We start from the raw sequence: 26,858 nt of genomic DNA, 5'->3' as shown, positions 1-26,858 counted from the left end.
CGGCGGTATGATGATAAAGCATTTTTTTGCCTGTTTTTTTTTTTTTTACGGGGTTCACTGAAGTGGTTAACTAGTGGGACAGTATTATAGGTCAGGTCGCTACGGATGCGGCGATACTAAATATGTGTACTTTTATTGATATTTTTATTTACATAAATATGTATTTTTTGGAAAAATATTTATTTTTTTCTTTATTTAGTAATTTTTTTAAAATAATTTTTACACTTTTTTTTTTTTTTTTTTTTTACACACATTGTCCCAGGGCGGGACATCGCTGTATAAAGTCAGATTGCTGTCTGACACTTTGCAGAGCACTGTGTCAGATCAGAGATCTGACAGGCAGTGTAGGAGGCTTCTAAGCACCTGCTCTCAAGCAGGTACTGACAAGCCACCTTACATGCAGGACCCAGAAGGACCCCACGGCCATCTTGGATCCAGGGGCCTGCAGGGAGGAGACCCTTGGAACAACGCGATTAAATCGCGTTGTTCTGAGGGTCTCAGGGAAACTCGCAGGGAGGGGGCTCTATGCCACTGGAACGCTGTTGATCTTGTTTGATTGCAGTGTTCCAGGGGTTAAAGTTCCGGGAGTGGTCCATGACCGCTCCTGGCACAGTGTCAGGTGTCAGCTGTGATAATCACCCGGCCGCGATAGACAGCGCTCCCCTCATGAGCGCGGCTGATCGCGTATGACGTACTATTCTGTCCATGGGAAGTAAGGCCCAGGTCACATGGACGAAATAGTACATCTGATGGTAGAAAGGGGTTAAAATGTAGTTTTTCAGGACCACATATGCCAACTCACAGCTAGTTTGAAACTCTCTTAATAGTTGCTCAATCCCAAATTCTTTTTTTTCTATTTTTTACATTATTTTCCTCCCGACTCCTGAATAAATGCTATTTTACGGTTCTCCAAGTCTTATCTGTCAGACTCATGTACCCCTCTTATTAGAAAAAAAATGAGAACGCAAGGTTAATGTAAAGAGGACCTTTCACCAGTTTTAACATGTAAAACTTGCCACATCAAACAATAATGGCTGCAAAGCTGAATAAAACATGTAAAGTTTAGGTTATAGTTTATGAGGCGTTGAAGGGGTGATACCAGAGATGCTTTTTTTTTGGGTTGTATACTTTGTCCACTGCATGACATTGACCAATCACAAGCAAGAGGCATTATAGAGGGGGAAAAAAAGAAAACATCCTCAGAAAACATGTTTTTTTTTCTTGAAAGATAAAAGATTATAGTGATGTGCAAACGTGTTATCCGAGTAGCTTGGGCGTGCTCGAATAACATGTTCAAGTCCCTGTGGCTGCACGACTCGCGGCTGTCACTGAAAGTCCCTACTTTTGTTTAATTTTGACTGCCTCCAGAAGGCGTACATGCCCGAAAATTATGCACAACAGTGTACATTAGCTCTGCAGGCCCCAATAAAGTTTATGGCCCCAGCTGTGCGTGGGGTTCAGACGCAAGACACTGAACGGGTGCATGAGAGCAACCTTAGGGTATGCTTGTCTCCTACATTTCACTTATATGTGTTATTTTAAAATATGTAATAGTAAACTTATCGTACCACCAAATCATTTCTGGGCTTGTCAAAGCCAACAATACAGCAGAGTGAATCAGCAAAATTTTGCAGGAATAAAGCCAGAAAAACAAAGCCTTTCCATAGACGCTTGTAAAATGAGCCAAGCAGACGCGGATACTTGGAAGGTACTATAGGGAGCATTTCCAAGACTAGTCAGCACAGATTTAGCTTTGTTGCGCTTTGGGGCCCACTCCTCATGTAACTGAAAAACATCAACCTTGTGCAAAATGCAACATTACTAACATCTCCTTTAGGTCTACACATTTTGGCTAAAAAGCTATAAGGTTGTATGTGGTTTCATTTAAAAATAAAAAAGTCAATGCAAAAAGCCATATACCTGTTCAAAAACGTGCCAGCTTTCTATGATGCATGTATTTAAAGGGGCTGTCAGCCTCTCTACCATAATGAGAGGTGAAGGGTGCGAGTGTGTGTAGATGTAATATCTTTACGGCTCACCTCCCAATGTAAGGGGTGAAGGCTGCTGGACAAACTTTAAAATTGAAACATAGAATATAGAACAGCCGAAGGCCATGTTCACACAATGCGTTTTTTACCGCGGAACCGCAGCGATTTTGCCGCTGCGGGTCCGCAGCTGTTTTCCATGCAGGGTACAGTACAATGTAACCCTATGGAAAACAGGAAACGCTGTGCACATGATCCTGAAATTCACTAAAAAAGCCGCGCTGAATAGCTGCGGTAAAAAAGAAGGACCATGTCACTTCTTTGTGCGGAACTGCAGCGGTTCTGCACCCATAGACCTCCATTGTGAGGTCAAACCCGCAGTAAAACCCGCAGATCAAAAATATATCTGCGGGTTTTATTGCGGTTATGGGTGGAGAAACCGCTGCAGCAGGAAGTGCGGGGAAGCGGGCGGAAGTGCGTGGGCGGAAGTGCTTGGGCGGAGTGTGTTCCGAAGTGACGGAGGCATACCGTCGCATGGGGATCGATGTCGGCCGTTTGATACATTTGGTGTGTGTGTGTGTGTGTGTGTGTGTGTGTGTGTGTGTGTGTGTGTGTGTGTGTGTGTGTGTGTGTGTGTCCCCATGGGACGCTAGTGCCACCGTTGTGCTAAGTCGCCGTATGGGACTACTACTCCCATCCGGTATTAGGATGGGAGAGTTGTCCCTGTGTCCGGCGACTTAGCACAGTTGTAAAGTTACACAAAACACACACAATACACATACATGACACACAGTACATACAACATATAACACAGAGTATATACTCACCAACAGCACACTGGTAGGCGAAGCCCTCGATCCCCTAGAAAAAATCCCAAAATAAAAACTCAAATTCATACTCCCTGTCCGCAGAATCCATAAAACGAGTGTCCCACGCCGATCGGCTGCTCTCTGGCGATACACTGCCAGGAGCGAAGCTCCTAGCAGTGTATCGCGTACTGTTCCGGAGTTCAATGGCTCCGGCGTCTCGGTTAACGGCAGTACAGCTGCGTTGAACTTTCCCACGCAGCACTGCCGTTAAGCGAGAGTGCTGGGGTCAATGACCGCCGGTAAACTCGCTCGCGCATGCGCAGTGACACACCGACAGGAACTATGGCTCCTGTCAGTGTGTTGCTGCAGCCGTGGAGAGCAGACATATCTCTGGATGTGTCTGTTCTCCATGGAAGATCTTCGTGGGACCCTCGATGGATTTCTGCGGACAGGGCCAGGGAGTATGAATTTGTTTTTTTATTTTGCGTCTTTTTCAGGTCGAGGGTCTTCAGGACGGATTGAGCGTACAATAAAATATGGTCAAAAAGTGGGTGTCTTTATTTCATTAAAATATTTTTTTTCTAGTGTTTGTGTTTTTTTTAACCCTTTCATTGGATTAATAATGGATAGGCGTCTTATTGACGCCTCTCCATTATTAACCGGGCTTAATGCCACCTTACAATAGTAAGGTGGCATTAACCCCTCATTACCCCATATCCCACCCCTACAGGGAGTGGGAAGAGAGTGGCTAAGTGCCGGAATTGGCACATCATTTTGATGCGCCTTTTCTGGGGCGGCTGCGGGCTTATATTTGTAGCCAGGGAGGGGGCAAATATCCATGGCCCCTTTCCTAGGCTATGAATATAGGCCCACGGCTGTCTGCGTAGCCTTTCTGGCCTAAAAATATAGGGGGACCCCAACACTTTTTTTTTTTTTTTTTGGGGGGGGGGGCTCTCCCTTTATTTCTGAGCCAGAAAGGCTACGCAGACAGCTGTGGGCTTCATATTCATGGCCTGGGAACAGCCATGGGTATTTTAACCCCTTCCCAGGCCACAAATATTGGCCCGCAGCAGTCTGCCTAGCCTTTCTGGCCTAAAAATATAGGGGGACCCGATGTCTTTTTTTTTCTTGGGGGGGGGGTCCCCCTATATTTTTTTGATCATTTTAATAGCATTAATAATGGATAGGCGTCTTATTGACGCCTCTCCATTATTAACCGGGATTAATGCCACCTTACAATAGCAAAAATACGTGGCACTTAAATACGTGATACGTGGCACTTAAATACGTGATACGTGGCACTTAAATACGTGATACGTGGCACTTAAATACGTGATACGTGGCACTGAAATACGTGGCACTGAAATACGTGATACGTGGCACTTAAATACGTGATACGTGGCACTTAAATACGTGATACGTGGCACTTAAATACGTGATACGTGGCACTTAAATACGTGATACGTGGCACTTAAATACGTGATACGTGGCACTTAAATACGTGATACGTGGCACTTAAATACGTGATACGTGGCACTTAAATACGTGATACGTGGCACTTAAATACGTGATACGTGGCACTTAAATACGTGATACGTGGCACTTAAATACGTGGCACTGAAATACGTGATATGTGGCACTAAGTCTACGTTCACATTTGCGGTCTGCGCCGCAGCGTCGCCGCATGCGTCATGCGCCCCTATATTTAACATGGGGGCGCATGGACATGCGTTGCACTTGCGTTTTGCGACGCATGCGTCACTGCGGCGCACGCATCCGGGCGCAGAGGACGCAGCAAGTTGCATTTTTGATGCGTCCAAAATCAACCAAAAAAAGGACGCATGCGTCGCAAAACGCAGCGTTGTGCATGCGTTTTGGTTTGCATTGTGCGTTGCGTCGCCGACGCTGCGGCGCACAACGCAAATGTGAACGTAGCCTTAAATACGTGGCACTTAAATAGCTGGATAGAGCTGGATCCGCGGGCTGTGATCTGGCCTACGCTCAGCACTCTGCGGAGCGCTGTCATTCAAAACACGTCCACTCATTTTGGTGTTTAGTCTCAAAATGGAGGATGGAAGAAGAAAAGGGTTGGACAAGGAAATGACATCATTTCTTTTTTTTTTTTTTCCCCACTGCAGTTAAAGCTTTATTTGTGTCAAACACAGTCAATCTGCAGAGAAAACTGCATAAAAAACCGCACTAAAAACCGCATCAAAAAACGCACCAAAAAACCGCACCTGCATTTTCTGCCAAGAGCTGCGGTTTTTAGTGCAGAAAAACAGCAGGGAAATCAGGAACGTGTGAACATGGCCTAAAAGTGATTGTCAAAAAATATTTACAAAAAGCCCCAATAGCAGAAGTGTGGCACAGTTTTCTAGAAGAAATCAGAGATGGTCGTCTACCAATGTCAAGAGCCTTAATTGGCATCTCGTGATGTAGATCCAGTCTGTATATCATAGAATTTCATTTTTGCATTCATTTTATAGAGGGGGATTCGTCTATACAACCTACTACTATTTGCCCTGTTAGAACAGAATTTACATCATCATGACCCTGAGAATTGAAAACTAAGGATAATTTCACAAAGAATTTTTTTTTTTTATTATGTCTTCCCCTTGTGCAATAACGGAGTTATCTGGTACTGAATAGTATTATGGAAATCTAAGTTTAGGAGTGTCCTATAATAGAATGGACAGCAGCTCTTGTTCTGGTGGACCTTTCCTGTCAGTGGTCAATGTATCATTCCCATGGTAGAATGGAGAGCACTAAGAGCAGCTCTTGTTGTGGTGGACCTTTCCAGTCAGTGGTCAATGTATCATTCCCATGGTAGACTGGAGAGCACTATAAGAGCAGCTCTTGTTGTGGTGGACCTTTCCTGTCAGTGGTCAATGTATCATTCCCATGGTAGACTGGAGAGCACTATAAGAGCAGCTCTTGTTGTGGTGGACCTTTCCTGTCAGTGGTCAATGTATCATTCCCATGGTAGACTGGAGAGCACTATAAGAGCAGCTCTTGTTGTGGTGGACCTTTCCAGTCAGTGGTCAATGTATCATTCCCATGGTAGACTGGAGAGCACTATAAGAGCAGCTCTTGTTGTGGTGGACCTTTCCTGTCAGTGGTCAATGTATCATTCCCATGGTAGACTGGAGAGCACTATAAGAGCAGCTCTTGTTGTGGTGGACCTTTCCTGTCAGTGGTCAATGTATCATTCCCATGGTAGAATGGAGAGCAATACCACCTTACTCTACATCACATACCCTATAGATTTCTTCCAAAAGCAGCTTTGCACAGTTCTTGCCCAAATCTTCTGGTAGTACAGTAGCTCCCTGCCCCTGTGGGTTTGATGCTAGCTCCGCACTCATGAAATAACCTTCAGTTGTTTCGGCCACTAAAGACAGGCCAAAACCAGGAGACCTAGAAATAGAGAAAACCCATGGATATATTTGGAAAATGCACACAAGAAAGCCATTATTCAACTTCCACCAAAGCATGTGGTGATCACACACATACACTTACTTTCCAGAATTTGCCCCTTTAAGGTGGTCTGTGTATATATAAATATCTGGGAGAAACTTATTCAATATGCTTCTTGCCGACTCGACAATTCTATTGCCAATTTGCGGAGACACTCGGACAGAATATCTGTTCACCAAGGGTTAAAGATAAAATCTTATATTGTAATAAAAAAGAAAATGGCAGGGTGGACCCCAAAACACAAACAACTGTGGAAGCAAATTACATAGCAAAGCTTTTAAGAAATCATTCCAAGTATGAAAGCAAGATTTCCATCTCCTGCCAAGATGTTACCAATAATGGGGTATTTCCATCTCCAAGATTCTATCCCAGTTAATAATATTAGCAAATACCTCCAATTAGAAAAGAAGCATAGTTCTTCTCATTCGCTATGTCTCTTTCCTCATGTGCAGGCATAGCAGCAGCCTAGGTATCCATGGTTACCAACACTGGGAACTCACTGTCACCATGTCAATGGTCATAACCATGGATACCTCCTAAGCTGCTGCAATGCCTGCACATTAGCAAAGAGACATGGTGAATCAAAAGAACTATACCACATTTCTAACTGGTTATTTGCTATTATTACACCTATTACATATTGGATATGATCTTGGATATGGGAATGCAATTAATAACTTAAAGGGGTATCTTTAAATCTTTTATGTCTGTTAGTTTACAGTTTTTGATGCAAATTGTCCCAATTAACAAGTAATAAAAAGTTCATCATCCGGACGCTTTAGCACTGTAAGAAAGGACTTTTTGTACAGCCCTCAATTTAAAGGATACGCCACTCCCCGCACACGCTTTATTTTGCCAGGATCCGTCAGGTGAACTGGTCTGAGGACTTTTCTAACAGGACAGGAGAAAAGGACTTCTCCACCTCCTCCAGGTGGCATCCCCCTCTTTAAAATCTGGAAAGGCAAAAGATTAAATGGTAAAAAAGACAAAAAAAAAAAAAAAAATGTTTAAAGAGGACTTATCAGCTCTCCAGTTATTGTTCCCTTTGGTAAATAATTTTTTTGCATATATAACACTTCTAGAAAGTTCTGTTCTTAGAACTTTACAAGGAATCTGACATCAGATTTTTGTCATGTTGTCTGAGGGTAAGCAAGGTGTAAGAGCAGACACCCTGATTCCAGCGATGTGTCACTTGCTGCCATTTTGATACAATCACAGTTTTCTCTGCTGCAGATGTAGCGGTGCTCTGAATGCAGAGCCCTGTATAACCCTGCACGCATTGATTAGCAGCTTTTTGTGTATACTGTGCACTAACAAAAACATGCTATTCAGTGGTGGGGGCGAGGTTATATAGAGTAGTTGACTAGGAGGCACGAGACAAGGAGTCCTCTAGTGATAAGCTACTGCTGTTAAAACAATGATTTTATTGAAACAGCAACACAGCCTAGTGTAAGTGACATCACTGGAATCTTCCTCTCTGCCCCTACATCACATGCTGCTCTCAGATTACAAAGCAAATGGTTGCTCCTCTTAGAAATTGATGAATACATGAAAGGGGCATTGCCACCTTTGTAAGTTATCCCTTATCCATTTGATAGGGAATAAGCTCCTAGTTGCTGGGGGTCTGACCGTTGGGAACCCCACCCATCCCGAGAAACACTGCTTCAATGAGCCCTGTTTGAATAAAGTGGAGGTCGATCATGCGCCCTGCAGCTCTATTGATTCTCATCAGGAACGCTGGAGAATTCCAAGCTCTGCGCTTGGCAGGTCTTCAGTATGCCCATAAGAATGGGTGGAGCAGCAGTGTGCATGACTGTCCAGTGATCCATTCACATGGTTGTTTCTCATAATGGATGGGGGTCCCAGCGGTCAGACCCCTAGCGATCGGAAAGTTATCCCCAATCCAAAGGGATAAGTGACAACTTCCAAGCTTGATAATATCTTTTTAAACAACTGGGTGTATCCCAGCATTCTCAGAGTAGGTTCACACCACTAGTTGGAAAAAAAAAAAAATAGTTGTGTTGATTATGCTAATTACACTCTGATCAAAGTTTGATCAGTGTGATTTAATATTCTTGAATAAAAAGATGGGATGAAAAAAATAATCCATCTCCTCCGTTATGTCAGTCTGTGAAAATTGGACGGCACTCAGACGTCATCCAAATGCAGTCTGATTTTTTATTTTTTTCAGCTGACTCAATGACTTGCATGGCTGAGTGCAAACCAACTATCGAATGAAAATCGTGCATGCTGTGACTTTCCTTGGATACTGTCAGAGGAAAAAAAAATGGACATGGGCACGGCCTCATAGACTAACATTGGTCCGAGTGCGATCTGCTGCTTTGTCGGATTGTACTCGGACCAAAAATACTGTTGTCTGCATGAGCCCTTATGGTGTCCATATGTTTAAGGACATACGTCTGTAACAAGGGGGATGGTAATACCCACCAGCGGTCAATATAGTTACAATTCCTCCAGAATGGCAGTTATGAGAAAAGTTTTCTTATAGGCAATATTGGTATTTGTGTCAGTAAACATGTCGAGTGGTGACAGTTCCTCTTTTACAAAGGGGAAAACAGATGTCCGGCTAAATTTGACTTTCAATTAGGATTTCATGCAGAATTTTGGATACAGAAAAGGAACTAAAATGTTGCTGCTCATTGTGAAACCTCAGGTATAGAGTCACTGCTGCCACTAGAAGTTAGATACTAAGCAAATAAGTTAGTTCCTCCAATGGCCACCATATGGAGTGGGCTTGCATGAAGGCGGCAAAAAAAGGGGCCATTGCAGAGAACCTGTAAGGTAATTAGAAGGTAGGGCCTAGAGTATTCTGCTGGATTATATAGTGCTACCATATTGTACAAGGCTATAACTCGTTACCATTCTCTGTCCCCATTGGGGCTCACACAAGCATTCCTTCTGTAGTGTGCTGTGCAATCTGTGGGCAAGTTTGGGCTGTCACTACACCAGCAATGGGGGTTTCAGTTATCTGGCTGTGGCTCGCAACATCTCAGAGATGAATGTGGCTGGCAAGGTAAGAACGGTACAGGACCACTAGAACAGACCGATATGAAAAACAGCCAGCACAAGACAAATTCGAGAAATGCAATCTCTATTACACTTTTATTAAATATGAAATATTACCTTTAGCTCGAAATGCTCACCATCTATACCAAATCTTTTTAGTAATGGAATGGCTGTGGCCTTTAGAGTATCCACCTAGTAAAGAGAAAGAAAAATGAAGAATGCTGGGTAAAACTACAGTGCAATTAATATGCAACTCAATGAATGAACCAAAATCAGGGCAACTAATGTTCCGATAGCCCGAGATGCAGAAGAAAAAAAAAGGGGCTTCCTCGGAGCGCTGTGGCAACTTACTGAGGGGTCAATTTGATCATTGGTGACACCACGAAGGGTTATTTTCAATGGATGCTTCATAAATGGCGCCAGACAGATCAAACTCTCCAAGTAATAGCCAATGGAGCGTTGTATATTGCAGTCATGATCCAAAGTTCCACCAAAAAGAAGGCCCGGCTGATAATACAAGGAGGTACCTGGAAGAGACAGAGCGTGGTGAGTCTTGTAAAGTAAGCTTGGCAAGGTGGCAGCCAAAGAACATTACGGTATGTACAAAGCCAAACATGCACCAGCATCATTCAAATTAGGTTCAGCCTGAAAAGGGATATCCAAGAATTCCACCGTTTACCCCACAGGCTCCCACTGATCCCTGTGCCAGCCTACACTCCCCACTAATCTTGGCTCACAGCCTGCAAAGGTGGCGTCACAACTAGGGTTGAGTGACCTTTACTTTTATAGGATCGGGTCGGGTTTCACGAAACCCGACTTTTTCAAAAGTCGGGTCGAGTGAAATCGGCCGATCCTATAAAAAAGTCGGGGTCGGCCGAAACTCGAAACCCAATGCAGTGCATTGGGTTTCCAATGGTTCCCAGGGTCTGAAGGAGCGGAAACTCTCCTTCAGGCCCTGGGATCCATATTTAAGTGTAAAATAAAGAATTAAAATAAAAAATATCGCTATACTTACACTCTGACGGGCCCTGGTACTAACCGGGAACCTTCCTTCCTTAGAATCAGCCTTCCAAGACCTGCGGTGACGTCGCGGCTTGTGATTGGTCGCGCGGCCCCCATGTGACCGCTCGCGCGACCAATCACAAGCCGCGACGTCTCCGTGACGTCACCGAAGGCCCTGGAAGGGCTGATTCTTAGGAAGGAAGGCTGCCGGAACGAAGCCGAGGGTGAGTATATTCCTATTAGGTATATACTCACCCTCGGACATGCCCGGCTTCTTTCCGACAGCCTTCCTTCCTAAGAATCAGCCCTTCCAGGGCCTTCGGTGACGTCACGGAGACGTCGCGGCTTGTGATTGGTCGCGCGAGCGGTCACATGGGCGGCCGCGCGACCAATCACAAGCCGCGACGTCACCGCAGGTCTTGGAAGGCTGATTCTAAGGAAGGAAGGTTCCCGGTTAGTACCAGGGCCCGTCAGATGGTAAGTATAGCGATATTTTTTATTTTAATTCTTTATTTTACACTTAAATCTGAATTCCGATACCAATTCCCGATATCTTAAACATATCGGGAATCGGTATCGGAATTCCGATTCCAGATTTAGAAGATCGCCGACTTCATGGCCGACCCCACACAGGGGTCGGGTTTCATGAAACCCGACTTTGCCAAAAGTCGGCGACTTCTGAAAATTGCCGACCCGTTTCGCTCAACCCTAGTCACAACTACATAACAGGGGTCCTAGACCATCGGCCAGCGCAACTAGTTATGTGATGACTGAAAGACGGTCAGGATTCTGTGCTCAGCAAGGTGTCTGAACCCAGCCTTCGAGCCATTCATTACGCACTGCTCAGAAATGGTAGAAGGCTTAAAAGAAATGATTGTTGTAATGGAAAAACAAGGCCACACACGCTGAACAGCGTAGAGAAGCCGCCACCACCACCAGTATTATTGCACAACAACCTGGGTCGTAAAAAAAAACAAAACACTGTAAAACAGAACCAAAAATAAATTCCGTACACCAAGCAAAAAAATGTTACGGCCACATGCCATCTTTCAGATTTTCCGTAAGTGACACACATAGCTGCAATTTTCCTCACATTTCTGTTCACATGAATGCGACTTCTGAAACAAACAGATCAAAATGGAAGAACAACAAACAGAGGAGGACTGAATATTATTTCCAAGTGAATTCTACCATCAGGGTTCCATACTTTATGCAAGGCCTCATTCACATGTCTGTTTAAACATGAAAAATGGCGCCGGTGTCATCACTGGTTTTACTATCCAAGTGTCATCACAGAAACGAATGACAAATCTTCTCCTTGCACACAGACGCCATCCCCATGCTGTACGTGTTTTTCACGGACCCACAGACTTGTATTGGCCCTTGTCATCCATACTGCCAGGGAAAAATGGACACGTCTGAGTTTTGCATGGACATACAGTCTGTGGTAAGAAACACATCACATGTGCAACATGGACAGCTGAATGAGGCCTAAAATGTCATGTGAGGAAGCAGATGGATAGTTACACACACTGACCAACAATATGTTGTTCGGGTCCCCAATTTTCTTGCAGATATAAATCTGCAGCATATCGATTTTTTCAGCATTTTGCTGCAGATTTCAACCATACTAATGAGTGGGAAAAATGCTGGTAAACAGATGTCCATAGCACACTTATTTTACACAGCATTTTTCCTGAAAGAAGAAAAAAAAAAAAAAAAAAAAAAGATGCAGAAATTTCTGCCCCAAATACGTAACGTGTACACGTATCCCAATGATGTCCATCTTATACATTCAAAACATGCCTTTTATCAGACCTTTTTATTCTAGAGAATCCCATTGGGAAATTAACAAAGAAACTTTTTTCACTTGTTAAATCCCCTGGTTTCTCCGGGCCGATGACATCCGCACGTGCTAACGGCCCTATCCTCTCACAGAGCAATCAGTGAGCATAGCGATTCTGATAGGAAATAGGAGCCAAGCATTTGCTCTCCACACACATTAACCCCTCAGGCTGTGTGCCCACATTGCGTTTTTTATGCGTTTTTGCAGTTTTTTTTGCCGCAGCGGAAACGCATAAAAAACCGCACTCTCAAGGGATTCCACAGTTACTGTGCCCATGCTGCATAGGCAGCATCAATAGTAAAAAGTTTGTCACACTTGTCAAGCACTATGCTCGTGTGACCAACCTGTCAAACAGTTTTCCAAGCAATGCTTCAAATCGCTTGGAAAACGCTAGCATTTGGCAAGCTAAAAACGCTTGTAAAACGCTTGTGTTTAGCGGGAAAACGCATGCGAATTCCACATGCATTTTACCCACGGCAGGGAGTTGCGGAAATGCTGCGGAAATTTCTGCAGCATTTCTGCAACGTGGGCACATTGCTCAGTCCTTGAGGCCATTTTTCACTTTTACTTCCCTTCTTCCAAGAGCCATAACGTTTTGATTTTCCGGCCGATATAGCCGTATGAGGGCTTGGTTTTTGTGGGACAAGTTGTACAATACTAGTTATACAATGCAGTATACTGAATAATACAGTGTCGTGTAAGGTGTGGGTTCATCCCGACCCTGCTCCACACACCCCCACCGAGCACTGTACATGAACGCCGCTCGTCGTTACAGTGGTGCGTCAACACTAAATGACTGTTCAAATCAAGCATATGCGAATGAGCTTGGTATGAACACTCATTTTATGCTAACAGACTAGCTTTAAATATGTTGTGTGCCCAGGTTCCAGTTTTTGGTTCACAGCTTGAACTACTTTGGACAAATTTTGGTGACTACATGCCATGGCATAATTTGAACACCCACCAAGCTCTCAACCAGTTAGGCACCTTTCACACATCAGTTTTTTTCCCCATCAGTCGCAATTCGTCGAAACCCCCCCCCAAAAAAAACCCGTATCCGGCGACTGATGCCACCGTATCCGGTTTTTCTCAGACTTGTAGTCGCGACAGATTGTGAAGGATGGCCTCACGTTTCATCTGTCGTTCGCCAGATCCATCGAAACTGTTTGTCCGGCGGCCGGAGACAACGGACAAAGTAACGTTTTTTGTGTCCGTCGGAAAAACTGACAGCGACTGATCCGTCGCCATCCGTCGTTTGTTAGAATGGAAGCCTATGGAGCCAGATCCGTCAAATGACGGAATCTGGCGACGGATTCAATTTTTTTTTTTAACCGAGCATGCTCCGATACAATTAGCCAGATCCGTTAGTCGGAGCCGTCCAAAAAACGGATCCGTCACATCAGTTTTTCACAATCTGCGACGGATCCGTCGAGCCAACAGATTGTGACTGACGGCAAAAAACCGATGTGTGTAAGGCTTCTTTCACACTTCAGGTTTTTTGGCGTCAGTCACTTCCGACATAATGACAGATCGACGGATCCGTCACAATAGTTGAAAAAAAACGGATGTAACGGATCCGTTTTTTTGACGGATCCGTTACTCGGGGGTTGTATATACTTTTTGGAGCATGCGCAATTGAAAAAAATTGAAAAAACGTCGCATGACGGATGGAACGGACGACCATCCGTCGCTAATGCAAGTCTATGGGGAAAAAAACGGATCCGTCGAAAAAAAAACGGATCCGTTTTTTGAGGAAAATGGCGGATTTAGACTGACGCCAAACAACTGAAGTGTGAAAGAGGCCTAAGGGGCCTTATCGGATCCTTACAATTGTTAATTTTTTCAGCTTTCAATACATGAAGATCTGACCATTCTTTGCTGGCTAATATTTCTCACCACATGACAGGTCTTATGGTAAGTAGATAATTCAGGTTTTCCACTTCACTCAGCAGTGGTATTAAAAGGGGGTTACTTTTGAACCTGGCATTTGTTTCCAAGGGGCCCTGTAACCTAGTAACTCATTAAATCCTATAGAAACGTTATATTGAGCTCTAATATATCAGTAGCTTTATCCATTATATGCTCAGACTACTTTGTGCAGTGAGGAAGCCAAGACTGTGGGAGGCCAAAGAGGGTGGAGGTCGAGAACAAAGAGGGGCGCTAGCACAAAAGGAGGGGAAGGACTGCACACAGTTTTGGGTCAACTGTGGACTGCGTAACAATAAGATAATATGTTCACACGTTTCATTTTGTTCCACAGGCAAAACCTGCTCTCTTGGCAGTAAAGAAGCTGCTTACCAGAAGTAGGTTTTGGTGAGCTTTTATTGTCTCTTGTGCATGCTGATAAAGCGCTAGTGAAACCTGCAGCAAATAACCTGAAAGAATTGACATACTGCAGATTTATCTCTCCAAGTCACAAATAAGCAACGTGTGCACGAGACGTCAGGATTCTCATTCACTTTGCTGGCATCAGGAAACCCTTCAGGCTGTGACCAATCTGCAACATGTCCACAGGCCCTTACAACGATTATGATCCCAAGACCAGCCAGATGGAACCAGCGGTCTCACAGACGTATAGGGGATAGTTCGCTCACATCTGGAGCAGTCTCGCGATTTGAGTCTGGTCCATGCTTTCCGGACATGTCAGCCTGGCTTTAGCCTATGTTCACACAGTGCGTTTTTTACCGCGGAACCGCGGCGGTTTTGCCGCTGCGGTTCCGCAGCTGTTTTCCATGCAGGGTACAGTACACTGTACCCTATGGAAAACAGGACACACTGTGCACATGGTCCGGAAATTTTAAAAAAAAGCCGTGCTGAATAGCTCCCGGAAAAAAGAAGGAGCATGTCAATTCTTCTTCCTGAACCGCAGCGGTTCTGCACCCATAGACCTCCATTGTGAGGTCAAAATCGCAGTAAAACACGCAGATCAAAAATATATCTGCGTGTTTTACTGCGGTTTGATGTGCAGAACCGCTGCAGCAGGAAGTGCGGGGAAGCCGGCGGAAGTGCGGGGCCGGAAGTGCGTGGGCGGAGAGACATGGAGGCATAGCGTCGCATGGGGATCGTGTCGGCCGTTTGATTGATTTGGTATGTGTGTGTGTGTGTGTGTGTGTGTGTGTGTGTGTGTGTGTGTGTGTGTGTGTGTGTGTGTGTGTGTGTGTGTGTGTGTGTGTGTGTGTGTGTCCCCATGCGACGCTAGTGCCACCATTGTGCTAAGTCGCCGTATGGGACTACTACTCCCATCCGGTATTAGGATGGGAGAGTTGTCCCTGTGTCCGGCGACTTAGCACAATAGTAAAGTTTACACCAAACACCTACACACAATACACATACATGACACACAGTACAGTACATACAACACATAACACAGAGTATATACTCACCAACAGCACACTTGTAGGCGAAGCCCTCGATCCTCCAGGAAAAAATCCAAAAATAATAAACCAAATTCATACTCCCTGTCCGCAGAATCCATAAAACGAGTGTCCCACGCCGATCCCCTGCTCTCCGGCGATACACTGCCAGGAGCGAAGCTCCTAGCAGTGTATCGCGTACTGTTCCGGAGTTCAATGGCTCCGGCGTCTCGGTTAACAGCAGTACAGCTGCGTTGAACTTTCCCACGCAGCACTGCCGTTAAGCGAGAGTGCCGGGGTCAATGACCGCCGGTAAACTCGCTCGCGCATGCGCAGTGACACACCGACAGGAACTATGGCTCCTGTCAGTGTGTTGCTGCATCCGTGGAGAGCAGACATATCTCTGGATGTGTCTGTTCTCCATGGAAAATCTTCGTGGGATACGTGGATACTTAAATACGTGGCACTTAAATACGTGGCACGTGGCACTTAAATACGTGGCACGTGGCACTGAAATACGTGGCACGTGGCACTGAAATACGTGGCACGTGGCACTGAAATACGTGGCACTTAAATACGTGGCACGTGGCACTGAAATACGTGGCACGTGGCACTTAAATACGTGGCACGTGGCACTTAAATACGTGGCACTTAAATACGTGGCACGTGGCACTGAAATACGTGGCACTTAAATACGTGATACGTGGCACTGAAATACGTGGCACGTGGCACTTAAATACGTGATACGTGGCACTGAAATACGTGGCACGTGGCACTTAAATACGTGGCACGTGGCACTTAAATACGTGGCACGTGGCACTTAAATACGTGGCACTTAAATACGTGGCACGTGGCACTGAAATACGTGGCACGTGGCACTTAAATACGTGATACGTGGCACTGAAATACGTGGCACTTAAATACGTGGCACGTGGCACTTAAATACGTGATACGTGGCACTGAAATACGTGGCACGTGGCACTTAAATACGTGGCACTGAAATACGTGGCACTTAGGCTATGTTCACATTTGCGTTGTGCGCCGCAGCGTCGGCGCCGCAACACACAACGCAAAGTAAAACGCAGCAAAACGCATGCACAACGCTGCGTTTTGCGCCGCATGCGTCCTTTTTTTGATTGATTTTGGACGCAGCAAAAATGCAACTTGCTGCGTCCTCTGCGCCCGGATGCGTGCGCTGCAGTGACGCATGCGGCGCAAAACGCGGAGCGCTGTCATTCAAAACACGTCCACTCATTTTGGTGTTTAGTCCCAAAATGGAGGATGGAAGAAGAAAAGGGTTGGACAAGGAAATGACATCATTTTTTTTTTTTTCCCCCCCACTGCAGTAAACTTTATTTCTGTCAAACACAGACAATCTGCAGACAAAACTGCATCAAAAAACGCACTAAAAAAACGCACCAAAAAACGCACCAAAAAACGCACCTGCGTTTTCTGCAGAGACCTGCAGTTTCAGTCAGGAAAAAAAAAGGATGGAAATCCTGAACGTGTGAACATAGCCTTAGACTGTGCTGTTCAGAAGGACATGTTTTGCTTAATAAAAATACACAAAGAAAATAAACACCAATGAGTAGACTCTCAGCTTGTACTTTGCTCAGCAGAGCTGCCAAAGCAAAGCCACCTCCAGAGAATGATTACAGCTTCCCATCCATCTCCGTTCTTCCCTGATCACCACATTACATGAGACAATATTGAATATTTGCCTTCTGGGTGAATCACTGGAGGTTAGAAGTGGGCCTAACACACAGCCATCTGATGCTGCTGGCAGAGAGGCAGGAGTCACTTGACTTGCAATGTCAATAATGGATTAGTGCACAGCGGCCTCCCATCACAGGGCTACAGTGCTCTCCGCATGATACGGATCTGGAACACAGTCTATGACAAATCACACTTCTTTGGATCTCCACAACAATTTCACAATTCCACTGCATTGGTATGTGGCGACTGCTTTACCTTAAAGGGGGGTTGTTGGCACAAAATATAACTGCTCAAACCAAGCAAAAGCATGTGGCGCACCCTTGGCATGGCCCATCAGTTCAATGCAAATGTGCCCATATATCTCTGCCCTTCAGAGAGCTCAATCAAGGAAGAGGAGGAAGGAGATGGATGGAAAACATAGGTTGGAAGGTCACTGAACTACTTATCCACATGGGGTGCACCGAGGAGAACTGGGCTTGGGTGACAGCGTTTAGTGCTGCCAGACTCTTTATAAAGCTGCACGTTTTTCAGAAAAAAAAAAAAAATACAAAACACTGTTGTCCAAAGTTAATAAGAGGTAGAAAACTGCAATCAGAGGTTTTTGTAACCCTGTTTTTTAAACTTCTACGTCACGATAGATTGCTATTGCCAAGAAGGTCCATTTTCTTTTTTCACAGTTTTGATCTTTAAGTTTTCAATTTACAACAGGTGTGATAAACACCAAGAGAAATTCCTGAAGGGGTCACTCGAAAAATAAATTGTAGTATTTATTTTAAGAAAAAAATATCGTAGTTACTCACCGATAACAGTATTTCTCTGATCCCATGACGGCACCACGGAGAGAGGGAGGGATCCGCCCTCAGGGACAGGAAACCCACATGTTAAAAAGGCAGGACCTCTCCTCCACCTCAGTTTGGTTTACAGAGCTTTAACAGGACTTCAGCTGTAATTTAATTGGTTATTTACACGCACAAAAATCATCATATACATACATACATACATACACACACATATATATTTATTTATTTTTGCGACACCGGGTGACTAAAACATTAGTAGTGTGCACACTCATATGTGAAGGGAGGGAATATACGGGTGCCGTCATGGGATCAGAGAAATACAGTTATCGGTGAGTAACCACGATATTCTCTTACCCCCATGACGGCACCAAGGAGAGAAATTCAAAGAATGTGTATTTAGGGTGGGATTACTGCCTCCAGAACTCTTCTACCGAGGGTTAAGTCTGAAGAGGAAGATAGGTCAAGTTGGTAGTGCTTAAAAAATGTAGAGGGAGAGGACCAAGTGGCTGCTCAACATATCTGGTCAATTGATGCTCCAGCTCGCTCTGCCCAAGAGGTTGCCACCGACCTGATTGAATGAGCCTTAATTGTGTCTGGAACCGCTTCCTCGAATGAGGTATATGACAGGGTGATGGCATCCCTTACCCATCTCGTCAACGTGGCTTTTGATGCTTTGTGCCTTGTATGGCCCATGAAAACAAACAGAGCCCTCCCTTGTGGCTGATATATAATGGGTCAGACATCGCTTCACATCTAGTGTGTGCAGAGTTCTTTCTTTCTCTTTTTGGGATTTGGGCAAAAGGATGGTAAGGATATTTCTTGGGTTCTATGAAATCTTGATGCCACTTTAGGAAGGTAGGATGGATCAGCCCTAAGGACTACTCTGTCCTCTAATATCTGGGTTAGAGGTGGGTAAGCTGATAGAGCCTGTAAGTCACTGATCCTGTGAGCTGAGGTTAGTGCTACCAGTAGAGAGGTTCTCAGTGAAATTATTTTTAAGGAAGCCTGCGATAAGGGTTCAAAAGGCGCTTTAGTTAGTGCCGGAAGAACTAAGTTCAGATCCCAGGGAGGAGAAGTGTGATGTATGACAGGTCTAGATCTAGTTGAAGCTTTAATAAACATTTTTATCCAGTGGTTTCCTGCCAAGTCATGGTTATAAAGGGCGCCTAATGCTGCGATTTGAACTTTTAGAGTGCTTGTTGCCAAGCCTCTCTCTAACTTTTTTGGAGGAATTCCAGTACTTCCTGAATTGGGATCTCCTCTGATAAGCTGACACCTGAACTAGAGAGGAATTTTTTCCAGACTTTTCCATATGCCCTCGTAGTTACTGGTTTTCTACTGGCCAACAGAGTTGAAACTAGATTTGGAGAAAAGCCCCTCCCAGTTAAAAGTTCCCTCTCAAATTCCAGGATGTCATATGCAAGTTTTTCATTTGTGGATGATTTACTGGCCCTTGGCGCAGAAGGTTTGGGATATCTGGGAGGACCCAAGGCTCTGATATGGACATTAGGCGTAGCCATGGAAACCACGTTCTTTTTGGCCAAAACGGGGCTATCATGATCACTCTTGCTCTGTCCTCCCTGATCTTCTTTAGAACTAATGGAACTAAAGCTATCGGAGGAAAGGCACAAGCTAGTTGGAAATTCCAGGGAATTAGAAAGGCGTCTAGGGTCACTGGATTCCCCCGTGGATCTATTGAACAAAATGCCTGTGTTTTCCGGTTTTGACTGTTTGCGAACAGATCTATATCCGGGGCCCCCCCAACGATCCACTATGTGATTGAATATCTCCTGGTTTAATTCCCATTCCCCCTGCTTTAGTTGCTTTCTGCTTAAAAAATCTGCAGTCTGATTCTCTGTCCCTTTGATGTGAAGGGCTGTCAGGGAGGACAGGTTGGTTTCTACTTGTGACAGAATGGATTTCGTCACTTTCAGAGATTATGACCTTGTTCCCCCCTGATGATTCAAATACGCCACTACCACCCTGTTGTCTGTCAGTACTCTTACTTGATGGGAACGGAGGGAGACTAAAAAGTGGTTGAGGGCATACTTTAATGCCAAAAGCTCTTTCCTGTTTGGAGTGAGGAGTTTTTCTTCCCCTGACCATGGACCCTGAGCAATTTGACCGTTTAGGTGGGCTCCCCAACCCCATGGGCTTGCATCCGTGGTCAGGGTTACTGAAACCGGCCATACCCATGGAACCCCTCTGATGAGATTGGACGGGTCTGTCCACCAAACTAGGGAAGCTATTGTTTGTGAGGATATTTTTAATCGCTTCCCTAAATCTCCTTTGAAGCGGAATTCTGCTTCTAATATTTCCCACTGGAGATCTCTGGAGTGACCCTGAGCCCATTGGACCGCTGGAATGCAAGCCGTCATTGAACCCAGTGTGGACATTGCTTTTCTTAAAGTAACGACTGGAGAATGTCTTAAATAGTCCACTAGTTGTATCATGTTGGACACTTACTTCTGGAAGACAACATTCTTGTTTTGTTGAGTCTATTATTATCCCTAAGTATTGTTGTACTTGTGTTGGGATAATTCTGGATATTTACAGATTCAATAACCACCCTAGATTTGATAGGGCTGCCATTACTTTGTCTAGCTGCTGACTGCAATGGAGAGGAGATCTGCCCATCACTAGGAGGTCGTCCAGATAAGGGACAATCAATACATCTTGCTCCCTTATGTGGGCCATTACTTCTGCCATTAGTTTTATAAACACCCTTGGGGCTATGGCAAGGCCGAACGGAAGTGCTCTGTATTGATAATGTTTCAGCTCCCCTTGCATCATTACTGCCACCCTGAGATATTTTTGGTAATCTGGATAGATCGGCACATGATAGTATGCGTCTTTTAAGTCTATGACGGTCATAAAACAAGACGGATGAAGGGTTCTGACACATGATTTTATTGTTTCCATCTTGAAACTTTTTGTCACTAGGTATTTGTTTAACCTCTTCAGGTTTATTATTGCTCTGAAAGTTCCGTCCGGTTTCGTCCCAAGAAAAAGAGGAGAGTGGAAACCTGTTGCTTCCTCCTGTTGTGGGACTTCCTGTAGGACATTCTTTGTTAGGAGACTGTGGACTTCTTTCTGGATGCTCAGCTGTTCGGCCTCGGATTTCCTTTGTGGTGTTACTACAAATTGATGGTGTGGCCTTGTATGAAATTTCAGCTTCAGGACCGTCTCTATTATATTCATAGTCCAAGTGCTCCCTGATATTTTTTCCCAGGCTTGGAGAAAGTATGTCAGTCTCCCTCCTACCTGGGGCGCGCCTTCATTGGGGCTGTTTCTTATTATCCGGCTTGTTGAACATGAAGCCTCTCCCTTTAAATTTTTTTTATCTTCCCATCCATCTTTTTGGTTTTTTGGGGGGGCGTCTTCGCATAAATTTCTTCCCTTGAAAGGGCCGCCTATAGGACTGGTTGGGAAATCCTGGAAAAGCTTTTTTCTTGTCTACGGCTTTTTCGAGGATATCATCCAGGGTAGGTTCAAATAAAAATTCCCCTTCACACGGTATGGAGCATAGCTATGCCTTTGTAAGTCACCTGGCCAGCACTTCAGCCATAGTGTTCAGGCTGCATTTGAAAATGAAGCTGATCTTGCTGTCAGCCTCACTGAGTCTATGGAGGCGTCTGCTAAATATGCCGCAGCTCCCCTCATAATTGACACAGAGTCCAATATAGACTCTTGGTGTTTCATTTTTTAATTGGGTCTCCAGGTGACCCAGCCATACCATTAACGCTCTGGCCGTGCATGTAGCAGCTATCCCAGGTTTTAACCCTCCGCTAGCGGCTTCCCAGGATCCTTTTAATGGTACTGTCACACAGTGCAATTTTGATCGCTACGACGGTACGATTCTTGACGTTCTAGCGATATCGTTACGATATCGCAGTGTCTGACACGCAGCAGCGATCAGGGATCCTGCTGAGGATCGTACGTCGTAGCAGATCGTTTGGAACTTTCTTTCGTCGCTGGATCTCCCGCTGTCATCGCTGGATCGTTGTGTGTGACAGCGATCCAGCGATGCGTTCGCTGGTAACCAGGGTAAACATCGGGTAACTAAGCGCAGGGCCGCGCTTAGTAACCCGATGTTTACCGTGGTTACCAGCGTAAAAGTAAAAAAAAAACAAACCGTACATGCTCACCATCTGATGTCCGTCAGGTCCCTTGCAGTCTGCTTCCCGCTCTGACTGTGAGCGCCGGCCGGAAAGTGAGAGCAGATCACAGCGGTGACGTCACCGCTGCGCTCTGCTCTCACTGTACGGCTGCACTCAGTCAGAGAGGGAAGCGGACGGCAAGGGACCTGACGGACATCAGATGGTGAGCATGTACGTTTTTTTTTTTTTTACTTTTACGCTGGTAACCAGGGTAAACATCGGGTTACTAAGCGCGGCCCTGCGCTTAGTTACCCGATGTTTACCCTGGTTACCAGCGAACCTCGGCATCGCTCCAGCGCCGTGATTGCAACGTGTGACCGCAGTCTACGACGCTGGAGCGATACTCATACGACGCTGCGACGTCACGGATCGTGCCGTCGTAGCGACGAAAATTGCACGGTGTGACAGTACCCTAAGAATACATCAGCTCTCTTATCCATAGGATCTTTGAGGGTTCCCATATCCTCAAAGGGTAAAGCAAATTTTTTAGAAGCTTTCGCAATAGCGACATCCAATTTTGGTGCTTTTCTCCATGAAGCAAAGGCTGGGTCATCAAACGGATATTTCCTTTTAGGGGTTAACAGGACTTTTTTTATCTGGCCTCTTCCACTCCTTTATTAGGGCCTGTATTTTTTCGTTTAATGGGAACACCCTATGCTTCTTTTGTTCTAGGCCACTAAACATAAGGTCTTGTGCGTTTTTTTTTAAGAACGAGTGTCTGCCAGCCCCATGGTTGTTCTAACCATTTTAACTAGAGCATCTGTTTCTTCAATAGGGAAACAGTTGCGGCTGCCTTCTGAGGATGCAGAGGATGATGATGAGGAGGATGTAGAGCTATCCGAACTATAATGGACACCATCTTCCTCACTGGAACTGTAATTTGGGGATTTATTTTTGCGTTTCCTCTTACGGCTTTTTACACTTTAGCGCATCTTCTACTTGGATTTTAATTAAGTCTTTGAGCTCAGATGCAAATCTTGGGGTCTCTTCAGTTATGGTGTTCTCTATGCATAAGGCACAGAGCTTTTTTGCTCAAGTAGCTGGTAAATCTGCCGAGCAGAGCGGGCACACTTTATGTTTGGTTTTCGCCTTGCATTTCTTCCCCCAAGAAATACAATAAACCCCTATTTAGAATATATACATTCACGGAGGTCACTTACCCTCCTAACATGAGGGAGATACCGGTTCTGGTCTTGGGGATGCCTCCTCCATTTGAACCGCTGTTTTTCTCCCGGATCAACTGGAGCCTCTGCTGCGTTGGGATCCTGAGCTGTGGCGTTGCATAGGCTGATACTGCTTTTGTCTCATCTGCGGGTGATGGCGCTCCTGTGGGTCTTTCTTCAGCTCCAGCGGGGATTGAAGAGTTTTCTCCACCGACTGCTCTTTTCCACTCATAGTGGCACTGTTTGAGCAGTGGTGTCAGGTTTCTCCGCCGATTTTATCTTCACTGTGCGGCGCAAGGCAACATCCGGCCTACCCAAAGGTACCTTGCGCCGCCCCGGAAATGACCCCCCCAAGCCTGCACAGTAAATGCCGCCGGACCTCGCGCGCGCTCCACTGGCTGCCGGCTCCCAGGAGGGATCGCCGCAGCTGCTTTACAGCATATCGGTGCCTCCTGTCGGTGACCGCCGTCACCTCCTCCCATGAGCCCCAAACCGGCGGTGACATACCAGGTAGCCGCCGCTACCTATTACCGGCTGCTGTGGAAGAGGCAGACTGGGTTCCTCTTCACTGCCTCTTCTCCGCACATACACACAGGGCCCGCCGACCCCGGAATGTGCCTTCAGGGAGGACGTCCATCTAGTACCGCGGCAGGGCCCCCGCTGCCTGAATTCAGCCCGATGGTCCCTGGTATCCCGCGACGACGTGGTAATGTGTGGGTTCCCAGTCAGGGACAGTAAACCGAACTAAGGTGGAGAGGTCCCGCCTTTTTAACCTGTGAGTTTCCTGTCCCTGAGGGCAGATCCCTCTCTCTCTCTTCGTGGTGCCGTCATGGGAGGTAAGAGAAATATATTTTTTGGCTAGAGGACAGTGGTGGTATGTTATTGGCTTGGAATGCAATGTACATAGCAGGATAAATTGGGTGAAGTTGAGCTGTTGGAAAGGTTAAAGAGGTTGTCCACTACTTTATCACTGATCACCTTATACTTCGTATAAGTCGTCAATATCTGATCAGTTGGGATCCTACACCTGGCAACCCTGCCAATCAGCCGTTCTCTGTGTCAGCAACCGGCAATGGTTAATTGTACAGCTACCCTGTCTTCTGATAGTTGTCACCGCAGGGAACTGGACATCTGCCTCCTATGGATCTGAATAAGAGACGGATGAGCAGTACCCAGAAGCGGCCACTATCCAAAGTCTGAGCAGCTGTTCAATTGAGCAATTTCGCCAAGCAGCCACCCTGAGAACAGCTCCTAGGAGGATAGCTCAACAATAGTGATGAGCAAACGTGCTGGGGAGATAAGGTTATCTGAGTATGCTCGCGTACTAACCGAGTGTCTTCGGCGTGCTTGAAAAATATGTTTCAGTCCCCGAGGCTGCATGTCTCCCCCCAAACAGGAAATCCCTGCATGGGTTGCAGCTGTCTAACAGCCACGAGACATGCAGGCGCGGAGACTCGAACATAGTATTTGAGCACATCGAAGCCACTCAGTTAGCACCCGAGCATGCTCTGATAACACCTTCTCCGCGCACATTCACTCATCACTAGTCAATGATAAAGTAGCGGACAACCTCTTTAACGCAATGTAACGGCAACTACCTATGAACACTATTACTTTGGCTTTATTCACATATCAGCATGCGTGTACCAAAACCAGGAGTGTCCCAAGACATAGGTGTCAATATTTCAATTATAGTTTTTAAATATATGTAACAATCCTGGTTAGGAAATACAAACACCCTTATGGAGAACCTTTCTATGTTGAAACTTAAAGGGCCACTGTCACCCCCTCCAGCCATTATAAACTAAAAGAGCCACCTTGTGCAGCAGTAATGCTGCATTCTAACAAGGTGGCTCTTTTAGTTTTTGGTGCATATATTCCCAAAATAAAGCGTTTTATAAATTCTCCAAAATACCTTTCTTTCGCCAGGGAGGCAGGTCCTCACCCCCCTGCTTGAAACGCCACACTGCAGTCACTCAAATCTTCAGGGGCGCCGGGCGCCGCCCCCCTCCGTGCTGTGTTCGCTTGAAATCCGGCGCCTGCGCTGTGTAGTACTGTCTGGTGCAGGCGCAGTGAGCAGGGGCCGGATTTCAAGCGAACACAGCGCGGAGGGGGCGGTGCCCGGCGCCCCTAAAGATTTGAGTGACTGCAGTGTGGCGTTTCAAGCAGGGGGGTGAGGACCTGCCTCCCTGGCGAAAGAAAGGTATTTTGGAGAATTTATAAAACGCTTTATTTTGGGAATATATGCACCAAAAACTAAAAGAGCCACCTTGTTAGAATGCAGCATTACTGCTGCACAAGGTGGCTCTTTTAATTTGTAACGCCTGGAGGGGGTGACAGTGGCCCTTTAACTGATCTACAAGCAGTATGTTACAGAACAGGAGGAGCTGACCAGATTTATATGAATTTTTGTACGGAAATGTTTCACTAAAACGTGCATTTTATTCATTGAAACCCTTGAAGTGTGCATACGAGTCCAGTGGGCAGTCCTAATCGGTGAATGCCAATCTTCCCTGTATGACTGTATGCATGAGTCCAGCGGGAAGTCCTATTCGGTGAATGCCAGTCTTCCCTGTATGACTGTATGCATGAGTCCAGTGGGCAGTCCTATTCGGTGAATGCCAGTCTTCCCTGTATGACTGTATGCATGAGTCCAGCGGGAAGTCCTATTCGGTGAATGCCAGTCTTCCCTGTATGACTGTATGCATGAGTCCAGTGGGCAGTCCTATTCGGTGAATGCCAGTCTTCCCTGTATGACTGTATGCATGAGTCCAGCGGGCAGTCCTATTCGGTGAATGCCAGTCTTCCCTGTATGACTGTATGCATGAGTCCAGTGGGCAGTCCTATTTAGTGAATGCCAGTCTTCCCTGTATGACTGTATGCATGAGTCCAGTGGGCAGTCCTATTTGGTGAATGCCAGTCTTCCTTGTATAACCGTATGCATGAGCCCAGTGGGCAGTCCTATTCGGTGAATGCCAGTCTTCCCTGTATGACTGTATGCATGAGTCCAGTGGGCAGTCCTATTCGGTGAATGCCAGTCTTCCTTGTATAACCGTATGCATGAGTCCAGTGGGCAGTCCTATTCGGTGAATGCCAGTCTTCCTTGTATAACCGTATGCATGAGCCCAGTGGGCAGTCCTATTCGGTGAATGCCAGTCTTCCTTGTATAACCGTATGCATGAGTCCAGTGGGCAGTCCTATTCGGTGAATGCCAGTCTTCCTTGTATAACCGTATGCATGAGCCCAGTGGGCAGTCTTATTTGGTGAATATATCGTATCTGCTCCTCAACCCACCAGCCCAGTTGGGAGCAGCATAGGCTACTATTTAGTTTTAAGTTTATAAGTAACAGAACTACTATTTTATTTACATACTTCCTATTTTTAATGTTCTCTGCTCTGATTTAATCATTTTTCTGCTTTTTCATACAACTTCCCTATTAGGTCACAGTCACGCATATATTGCAACTGTTGCTTACCGTCGTAGCTCAAAACCATCTTCTCTGATCTCCCACTTATGTGTACT

At 45.6% G+C, this 26,858-nt stretch overlaps 1 protein-coding gene across 1 annotated transcript in view; it reads right to left on the bottom strand.

Annotated features, from left to right (window-relative positions):
• Positions 1-26,858, bottom strand: part of RCL1 (RNA terminal phosphate cyclase like 1) — a 47,512-nt gene that overhangs the window by 12,338 nt on the left and 8,316 nt on the right. The window contains exons 3-7 of the mRNA XM_077249153.1: positions 9,647-9,822; positions 9,413-9,487; positions 7,097-7,221; positions 6,311-6,436; positions 6,052-6,208 (exon numbers count right to left, since the gene is read on the bottom strand). Coding sequence (XP_077105268.1) covers positions 6,052-6,208; positions 6,311-6,436; positions 7,097-7,221; positions 9,413-9,487; positions 9,647-9,822 — 659 coding nt within the window. The remainder of the gene's footprint in view (positions 1-6,051; positions 6,209-6,310; positions 6,437-7,096; positions 7,222-9,412; positions 9,488-9,646; positions 9,823-26,858) is intronic.

Source organism: Ranitomeya variabilis, chromosome 1 (genome assembly GCF_051348905.1).
Source record: "Ranitomeya variabilis isolate aRanVar5 chromosome 1, aRanVar5.hap1, whole genome shotgun sequence".
Lineage (NCBI taxonomy): Eukaryota > Metazoa > Chordata > Amphibia > Anura > Dendrobatidae > Ranitomeya > Ranitomeya variabilis.
Note: the sequence above shows the minus strand (reverse complement) of the source record. Positions and strands in the feature narration are given on the sequence as shown.